The sequence below is a fragment of the Herpailurus yagouaroundi genome, unplaced genomic scaffold (assembly GCF_014898765.1).
Source record: "Herpailurus yagouaroundi ecotype Mexico unplaced genomic scaffold, PumYag 205, whole genome shotgun sequence".
Taxonomy (NCBI): domain Eukaryota; kingdom Metazoa; phylum Chordata; class Mammalia; order Carnivora; family Felidae; genus Herpailurus; species Herpailurus yagouaroundi.
The window spans coordinates 6,558,724-6,568,716 of record NW_024412436.1 but is presented as its reverse complement, the minus strand read 5'-3'; the positions used below and the strand labels follow the sequence as shown (position 1 = coordinate 6,568,716).

Genomic DNA, 9,993 nt, shown 5'->3' with positions numbered 1-9,993 from the left:
TATGTGTTTGTCCTTATCACTTACCCTGCCTTATACCCCATTTCTTATTCTTCTACAGGTGTGGCAGACTATTTTGCATCCATTTTCCATGCTTTTTTTTTTCTTCTCAGCTTGCTACCTCTATTAGAAGTGCAGCATCATCCCCTCCTCACCAACCACTTGGAAAACTTTTAAAACTGCATTTCAAACAAGCTTTTAGGTGATAGTGCCACTAATCCACTACCTTGCTGTGAGTAGCAAGGGCATAGATGACTTTAAGATTGTCTTGATCCCAAACCAAAAGAAATGATGGTTTCCATATGCCTTTGAGCACTATCTTTCCATTTGTAGAATTCTCTTCTCCCCTTTCACTTGCCTAATACCCACCCATCCCTTGAGATTTAACTTTTTGTGCTCTCTGTCCATATTTTTCTTTCTTTTTTTTTTTTTAAATTTTTTTTAACGTTTATTTTTGAGACAGAGAGAGACAGCATGAACGGGGGAGGGGCAGAGAGAGAGGGAGACAAAGAATCGGAAGCAGGCTCCAGGCTCTGAGCCATCAGCCCAGAGCCCGACGCAGGGCCCGAACTCACGGATCGCGAGATCGTGACCTGAGTTGAAGTCGGACGCTTAACCGACTGAGCCACCCAGGCGCCCCCCATATTTTTCTAAAAGCAGGCCCCACTACCAATGTGGGGCTTGAGCTCACAACCCTGAGATCAAGGGTCACATGATCTACCAACTGAGCCAGGCACCCCAGCTTTTTGTGCTCTCTAAATTGGACAGTAGTGAACTGTCTTTGCTGCTTTATTTCCCCCCAACTTGATTAAGGAATGTAAACAAATGATGTTCATAAAATTGTTCCTTGATCTTTGAGACGTTCAGTTATTAGCACCAAGCCTTGCCACAAAGTAGGTAAGTCAATGTACAGGTGATAAAAGAGTTTAAATTGAAAAATTATCAATCTAAACGCAAAACTTACTCATCAAGAAAAGGAAACTCTTTTCATGCTTCTCTGTTAGCAGAGTGCTTAGTTTTTATTCCTTCCATTTCCTCATCTATATCCATCCCATCTATACCATAATTTTCCCCTTGACCTTATCATCTTCCAATAGTCCTTCACCACTTAATCTGTATCAAGTGAATTTTTGCATCTAACTTTTAACTTTTGGAAGAAGGATTCCTCAAATATTAACATCTTTCAATTCATCAGTGGAAAATACTTTTTCCTTAAGATTGTGTAAGAAGCATTCATTTTTTTTTAACACTTACCTACTAACAATTGTTAAACCTGAAATCAGAACTTTTAAAAAATCTTCAGAGTGTAACTTATTTTCTCCCAATGTTGAATATGATGACGGTATTTTGGAAGCATCCTTAGGCAATATACACACAATAGGCACAGAACGCTTTTATTATTCATTTTATTTTCATATAAATTAACATCCTAGAAAAATTGAAATAGAAACACTAAATACAGTATTGCACATAGCGATCTTTGTTAAATGCCCTATTATTACAGTGAATAATGGTAATATACACATTGGAGGGACTGAAGGAGACAGGAAGACTAGAAAACAAACCAAATCCACTACTGTTTCTTTGCACTTAAACTATAAACTAAAAGGTAAAAGACCATACTTTACATAAATGCAAACATACTTGTGATTCAGGACATTTTCTTTTTTAAGTCTTTCCATAATTAGTTTCTGATAGCAAGAAATTCTCCCCTTTATCAACATTGATAAGCCCCAACAAATATCATTAAAAGAATTAGAAAAAAAAAAAAACACCTGTTAATATTAGACAAAGCCATCACAATGTATCTTGAGCTGACTTTAAAATACTCTCACAAAGAGTGGGAGATTTACTCTTCTTCCCCCTTGAAATAAAATAAAATCCTTTCCTAGGCTCCTTCAGGTAACAAATCATTACATACTCATTTTATAGCTTTTAATCACCTGCTGTAACACATAGAGATGATTCTAATAATGTAAAAACAGGCAGGTACGTGAATTAACAGATGCCAATCCACCTGAAAACTTACTTTTTTTTTTGCCAACAATTAGTCATGTTTGGCAATTTTATGAACATCATTTATTTAAATTCCTTCAACATATTGAGTCATATTTTCTTTGTGAAGGCCAATGGTAACATTATAGAGAGGCACGACTTTAATTTACTTTAGCTGAAGATTAGTTTTATGTACGGTCTCAAAGAACACAGGCTGATAAAAGCCCTCATTAAACTTAATACTCTGATTTCTGCCTATATTAAATGACTTATAGGAAAGGGCTTTCCTTTTGCTATATTTTTTACTTGAGTAAAAAAATGATAATCTTCTTTCACAAATATATAGTTATGGAGAGCAACCCAAGAGTTGGGGAAGCCTTGATTATGATATATAAATGGTACTTAAGTTTTAAAATAGAAAATTTATATGTAGACATGAAACTGATACAAACAATTCACTAGAAATAACATTTTAGTCATAAATCTAAATGCAGTGAAATGGAGTACTGGTTGTCAGTAGAAAGGAAAGTGTTTTGCTGGGATAAGGAATATTCTCACAAAAGTAAATTGTAAGTTAACATTTAGCATGTTCAGCATTAATGCAAATATTGCCTCTTATACATGCTGTTTTGGTCTATCAATATTATACCATAAACTTTACAAAAAGAAAAGGTGTCAAATTCTCCACCGGTCTACTGCTTTTGCATTTTTATGAATGTACAGTAAAATTCAACAATTGGTGAACTGTCTAGAAAACACAAAGATTATGCTAGAGGTCAAGAGGAAAAATGAACAAAATGGTATAGTTTCCTTCCCACCCTCAGGTCAGCTGAATGTTGTGGAAGTGGTTGCAGTGACTCATGTTCATTTTGCTTTTCATTGCTCAGGTTTTCATGCTTATCTTCGCTTTCTGAAAATAAATGCACCAGGGAAAAGGTACAGTTAGAAGTAAGAACTTTCAAAAATGCACGAAGTATATAATAGCCCAAACAAGATCTTTTCATTTGGATTAAATTCTCTAGGAAAAGGTTGAAGATCCACCAGCCCAGAAAGGAAGAATATATAAGCAAAATCTGTTTTATCTGTAAGAATTTTCCCCAGCCAAATCACCAATTATTTTTGAGACCAAAAAAAAAAAAAAAAAAAAAAGAGGCTTTAAAAATTCAGCTTCTCACCAGTGTGAAAAAGTACCAGCTCACCTTTCTCATTCTCCATCCTATGCACAAATACATAAAGACTGAACCGGGTGTTCATTCTCTTATATCCTTACAATAGCATGATTAGGTTGATTAATGATTTTCCCTTCTCATTCAGTGCACCTTTAAGGTTATATTCAAATCAAAAAGGCAGAAAATAACCTAAACCATAAGGTAATACTTGTCATTAGATAATATTAATTTTGATATAGAGAAACTAAAGGGAAAATATATTTTAAGTGGAGATGTAATTCCTAACTTTTTCTAAGTAGGGTTTAATCATATTCCAATTTGGGTTATTTTGATATCTTTTCCATTTTTTAAATGTTATTTATTTTTAAGAGAGAGAGAGAGTGTGTGAGTGAGGGAGGCACAGAGAGGGACAGAGGATCCCAAGTGGGCTCCCCACTAACAGCAGAGCCCAACATAAGGCTTGAACTCATGAACCCCGAGATCATGACTTGAACCAAAGTTGGGATGCTCAACTGACTGAGCCACCCAGGCACCCCGTTATCTTTTCCATTTACACTATGTTAGTCTAATCCAATTCAAAGTTTTCCTATTTTAAGGCCTAAAACAACTTTTCACTTAAAACAGCATCATTTACTTACTCTTGGGGTACCAAGTGATAAAACCTCAAAACATTAAAAAAAAAAAAAAGAAATACTGGGGCGCCTGGGTGGCGCAGTCGGTTAAGCGTCCGACTTCAGCCAGGTCACGATCTCGCGGTCCGTGAGTTCGAGCCCCGCGTCGGGCTCTGGGCTGATGGCTCGGAGCCTGGAGCCTGCTTCCGATTCTGTGTCTCCCTCTCTCTCTCTGCCCCTCCCCCGTTCATGCTCTGTCTCTCTCTGTCCCCAAAATAAATAAAAAACGTTGAAAAAAAATTAAAAAAAAAATACTGACAGTGTGTCATAAAGGAAACTTGTCTTTTTTTTTTTTCTTTTGAGAGTGTAAGCAGAGAGAGGGAGACTGAGGATCTGAAGCGGGCTCTGTGCTGACAGCAGAGAGCCCAATGTGGGGCTTGAACTCACGAATTGTGAGATCATAACTTGAGCCAAAGTCAGACGCTTAACCTACTGAGCCTCCAGGGCACCCCAGAAAACTCATCATTTTTACCAAGCCCTGCCTCCCAGGGTGTGAAAGTGGTGTTTTAAAGAAAGTGGGTAAGTACGAACGCTAAATAAGCTTGTTGAGGTCAGGCTGTTAGTTTACAGCTGATACACAGCCAACTCTATGGAGCCATTTGTGAGTACAAGCCGGGTCTGAGGCCCCTGGTCTGAGCAAAGGGCAATGCTACTAGTACTCAGCATTTCCCATCGTGTTTTAGATCCCAATGGTGCCAATTCCAATTATAACAGCCACTCTGGGTTCAAATACGGCCCTGTACTGGTGATACATGTGTAATGGAGAAAGTGAAAAATTGCTCCCCAAACCTCACCAACACACACACACACGCAGGTAGATGCGTTCCTTTAGGAGATTTGTCTTAAATCTTAAGCTCTGAATGTCGATACTGAGATTCTCTTAGCCTTTGAGCCTGATCAAAAGCATACAGAAAAGGAGATTCTTCAAGTCAGAGCATAGCATCCACTCATAGTTAAGAGGAAAATAATTAAAGTGTCATTATGTGAGTTTGAATATGTTGCGGAAATTATGTTTAAAAGCCAAAGAAAATCACAAGTTAAAAAAGGGGAGAGTTAAATACTTACAATTCCAGAGTCATGTCTTGGTTTTATTTTATAAAGTGATTTTCCCTTTTTCTGCCTACACACCTCTTCGGCTTCTTTTACTCTGGGTGGAGAGAAAACACATGTATTTAAACAGAGTCCTACATAGATCACTGGAATTCACCTTATGGTAGGTGAGCAAGTAGCAACTCAGTAAGGATTTGAATCATTGGAGAAAATATCACATACACAAGAACATTATCTGACCTTTGATTCAAAAACATTGAACTAGAGGCTAACTCATTCACGGGTTCTCACCCTGGAATCAAAGGGGGTCAAATGGAATGATATACAAACACATGAAAATTTTTATATCTACATTTCATCCTATATTAAAGGAGTCTTTTCTAGAATAAATTAAGGAAATATCCCTCATTTTCAGCTAAGGGTACTGAGATTGGCTCTACTACATAAATCTGAAGCATTAAAATCAATCAATAATATCATATAAAAATTCATATGCCGGGGCGCCTGGGTGGCGCAGTCGGTTAAGCGTCCGACTTCAGCCAGGTCACGGTCTCGCGGTCCGTGAGTTCGAGCCCCGCGTCAGGCTCTGGGCTGATGGCTCAGAGCCTGGAGCCTGTTTCCGATTCTGTGTCTCCCTCTCTCTCTCTGCCCCTCCCCCGTTCACGCTCTGTCTCTCTCTGTCCCAAAAATAAATAAACGTTGAAAAAAAAAAATTTAAACTGGGATTATACTAATAAAAAGGGATTCCATAAGTAGGAAAAGTGGCCTATCAGGTTAATTTATTTTTTTATTATCATAATACCCTTGGAGATTAAAAGTGGAGCATTTCTGGAAAAACTTAAAAGGCTGTGACTTATCTTAATAAAAGATTTTTTAAATTCAGATCTTCGAGCTTATTTCCTGAAAGAAATGAATTACAAATATATTTCTTGAGCCCTGTGGTAAAAGATTTAATGGCAGAATTCCTCTATCACATTAACTGAATGAATACCTGTTTTGAAACAGTGAAGGAAGCAAATGATCCAGCATAGTAGCTCTAAGATTGGTACTAGAGTTTACATTAAAGCGTGACGAATGAAAGTAATTCCTTTTGGACATGAAATGCCTGAGTTGATCTTATTAGTAATTCCAGAAAATGACAAAAATTTAGAATATGCTCCACTGCAACTCCTTTTTATTACTTTTCGTCCGAGCCATAAATTGCCTTTAATCCTTCCTCCAAACATTTGAAGACAAAAACATTTTCTTTATAACAAAGGATTGCAGGAGTTCCCATCTTCCGCTGAAATAGCTACCAGTAAATTTAAGTGTGACCATTTGGACGGGGAATTAAAAAAGCTTTTTTTGTAAGCACTAAGCCAAAATCCAGCGGATCCCCTCTTAAAGTTACTTGGAGCTCTTTAAACTATTTCGTGACATTTATTTAAAAAAAGATAAAGTACTTCACAAAAACTTAGATCACCAAAGCATTTTTATGTTCCCACTGTCATATTTATTTTGCTTTAAAATTTTTTTAATGTTTCTTTATTTTTGAGAGAGATAGAGAGACAGAGCATGAACAGGGGAGGGGCAGCAAGAGAGGGAGACACAGAATCCGAAGCCGGCTCCAGGCTCCGAGCTGTCAGCACAGAGCCCGATGTGGGGCTTAAACTCAGGAACTGTGAGATCGTGACCTGAGCCGAAGTTGGTCGGAACCACCCAGTGTCCCTATTTTGCTTTTACAACACATTTTTCTAAGGATCGTGGGAAGACAAATCTAACACAAACATATTTAATTTCACTCAAAACCAAATTCAGCCATTCCTTACAGCAGAGATGCCGAAAATTACAATGTGCGTCAGGGAACCCTCACAAGATTTAGCTCGCTCCTTCATTTGACGATCATTTCTGGAGCAGTGACTCCAGGCCACGCACTAGGCTTGGCTCAGTTTTATAAGGACAATTACATTCACTGTCTAATTGGAGAGCTACCCGCGTAAGTAAACTACGTGTGTGCATTAATTAAGCACCACCACCACCTAGGATTGTAGAGGTTCAGCCATGTCCAGGAGGAGGGTAGGGATTGTGGGAATCTTTCTGGAACAGGTTGACAGCTGAGCCTTGATTCAAAGAGAAGTCTTAACTGCTCTTACTTTTCCCAGAAGGGGAAACAGGACAGAAGATGAAAGAATAATATGTGTAAAGACCGAGTGAGACAAGGAATACCACAGTGAGATTAGAGAACATACCCACTTCCCTCCTGTGCTGCCATGGGATCCCTACACCCTTAGAAGCCAATGATTGAACTGGCGTCTGCCTTATGTTCCGGTTTCTGACGTGCATGGCTCAGGTGAGTCAGTCACTGCATCCTAGGCACCTCTAGATAGGCACAAATAAACGATTTGGGGACCTGAGACCCTAAGCACCAGAACCTTAAGTAGTTGCTATTCAGATTTAAGGGCACAAGCATGGAACAGATGTTAAAATGCCGTTCTCTCGGCCCGCCTCACTCTGGTGCAAGCCCTGTAATGGGTGGGAATCTAAGCAGCACCCCAGAATGTGATGAACACGGCCAGTGGGCGACACTGAGAAACTGCACCCTGGCACCAAGGTATTCCCCTGAAACCTGGACTGGGCAGCCGCCCTGAGCCCCTAGCCACTGTGCTTCCTCACCCCTCTCTCTTCCCAGTGCACACTGGGTCCCAGCCCATACCCCGAGAACTTGCTCGCTTCAGCACTTTGTGGAGTTGCACCCCTCCTAAGCTTCCCAGCAAATGTGGCTTCTTCCAAATGCCAATTTTATTTCAACAAAACTCTGACAACAAGACATTTTTTCCACACTTTAGGCAGGAAAAAAGAATGTGTCCCTGGAGGTGAGATACACTGCCAGAGTTGGCAGAAATAAGAAGCATAACAAGGGAGAAGCCGGGAAGGAGAGAGAGGGCTGAGGCGGCTGTCCTGATGAGCGTCTCCCGTTTGCTCTCCATCTGGGCGAGTGTGGCGGGCTCGTCGGCTGGCTCATCCAAGTTAGGCCTATTGAGTAACTACTTGTACATGTTCCACCCTCTTTCCCTCCTGCCTCACCCCCCATTCAATCATGCCGAAAATTTCTTAAATGGAGAAGGAAAAAGATGTTTATCTCACAACTAGACATCACAGGCTTTAAGTGAAAAAGCATGGTGGTGATAACATTTCAAACAATAAATAAAGACGACCACTACGTCCTGTTTGGAAAGGAGATGGGGAGTAAAAACAGGGACGAGTCTTCATTTATAAAAAGAGAAAGGAGAGAGAGGAAACCACGGGTAGGCCAAGGAAGATAGCCCGTAGCTTTCAAATGTTGCCTGCACTTGAGTTTAAACTCTGATTAGGGTGAGGACTGGGATGGTGTACCGACCTTGCATGATTCATGAAGACATGTTCTTTTGAATCTGGTTGCAGTCACACAAAGGGGACTGCCAGGGCATTTGTTAATCAAGATTTCACCCTATTAGAGAACTAAAAAGGGAAGTAAAAAATTTCAGATGACATCTTTGATAGGCTCATTTAACAGTTGCAACTTCTAATCTGCAATCTAGATTACAGAAAGAAAATATGAGCAAAAACAAATCATATGATAATGAAAACTCTTCCACTCATCACCTCTAGTGATCTTGGAAAAACAACACAGAAAGCAGAGACTAGAAAACAGGAAATGTAGCATTGCCTTTTGGACCGAAGAGAAGGATACTGAGTGGTATATAAATGGCTGTAGAATTTGACGTTTGTGCTAATATTTCGCTGTTAATAGCCTTTATTGTCTGCAGAACTTAAGAAACAAAACCAGGCTGAATAAATATTGAAAATGCATATTTATCCCTTAAGTGAAAGGTCAAAAGTAATCATAACATGAGGCATTTTTTTAAAGGGAGAATTTAATTATAGGAAATAACCAAATGGCATATATGGAATCAGGTTTGGCAAATAGAGTAGGTGACCAATTTGAACAAAATAATTTTTGTTCTAAGCAAGGTTTCGTTCAGGCAACAATTAGAAAGAGTGACACGAATCAATATGCGATTTCCAAAAGATGGAGACTTGCTCCCTTCAAGGGCCAACTTTGTATAACCAATTTTGAATAAAGCCTTTCTGAAAAAAATCAAACTTTTCTCTTCAATAAACGGAGGCACAATCTAACTTTTACTTGATGGCCCGTGTTCGTCACTGCCTTCATCACTGTTGTAATGTGCTGATACAGGGCCACCCTCAAGGCCTCCTAAAATATATACCCATGTGGCAGCTCACCCCTGCATGGACCTAACACTTGTACTTTGCTGTGTTTACTTTGTGTCCACGTTAAGCTTTCTCTTTCTAAGATGGCAGGTTGTGAGCACTTCTCACTGGCACCAGCACGCCTGCTCGAGTAGAGACTCTCTCTTCTTCAATAATTTCTATCTTCTCCACACGGGAAAACCAGATCACCAAGCTACTTTAAATGGGCTTCAAATTAGAACACCGAGTTCAATGCTAGCTAAACGAAGGGAGTTCCCGGACCTGGAGGCAGTAATTGTAGCCGCCACAGGCCTTCTCCCCACCTCCCACATACTTCAGGGCTCCCAGCTGTGTCTGGAAGGCCGGCAAGGCCAGAAGTCGGACTTACAGATAGGCAGGGCTTTAGGGCTCTAAAGGTCTAAGACTCTGAGATTCTAAGACACTGCACGCCTCTCGTCATATTGTACCACCCAGCATGCTTACTCAGCAGGTTGTCCTCAAAGATGGAAAGCAATTTGGAATGAATATAAAACCTGAAATTCAAGCTTATCAAGGTAAAGATGGGTGACACCATTAATTGGTAAGGACAGATTTTGTAGGCCTACCTCAGGGTAGGGAGGGAATCATTTTGTGAGGAATAGGACTGTGAGATTATCTCTCAGATGAGACTGTTTTTGCAGTCCAGGGCAAAGTGACCAGAGAAAAAGAAAACACTTTCAAGTATTAAAGCTTAAATTTAAATTTCCTTTAAAAACCTTTTATGGGGCGCCTGGGTGGCGCAGTCGGTTAAGCGTCCGACTTCAGCCAGGTCACGATCTCGCGGTCCATGAGTTCGAGCCCCGCGTCGGGCTCTGGGCTGATGGCTCAGAGCCTGGAGCCTC

At 40.0% G+C, this 9,993-nt stretch overlaps 1 protein-coding gene across 1 annotated transcript in view; it reads right to left on the bottom strand.

The window, feature by feature from the left end:
- Positions 1 to 1,385: 1,385 nt before the first annotated feature.
- The window catches only part of FMN2 (formin 2), a 396,703-nt gene continuing 388,095 nt past the window's right edge, over positions 1,386 to 9,993 (bottom strand). Inside the window, 2 exon segments of the mRNA XM_040451785.1 lie at positions 1,386 to 2,902; positions 4,898 to 4,979. Of these exon segments, the coding sequence (XP_040307719.1) occupies positions 2,876 to 2,902; positions 4,898 to 4,979 (109 nt within the window). The 3' untranslated portion in view covers positions 1,386 to 2,875.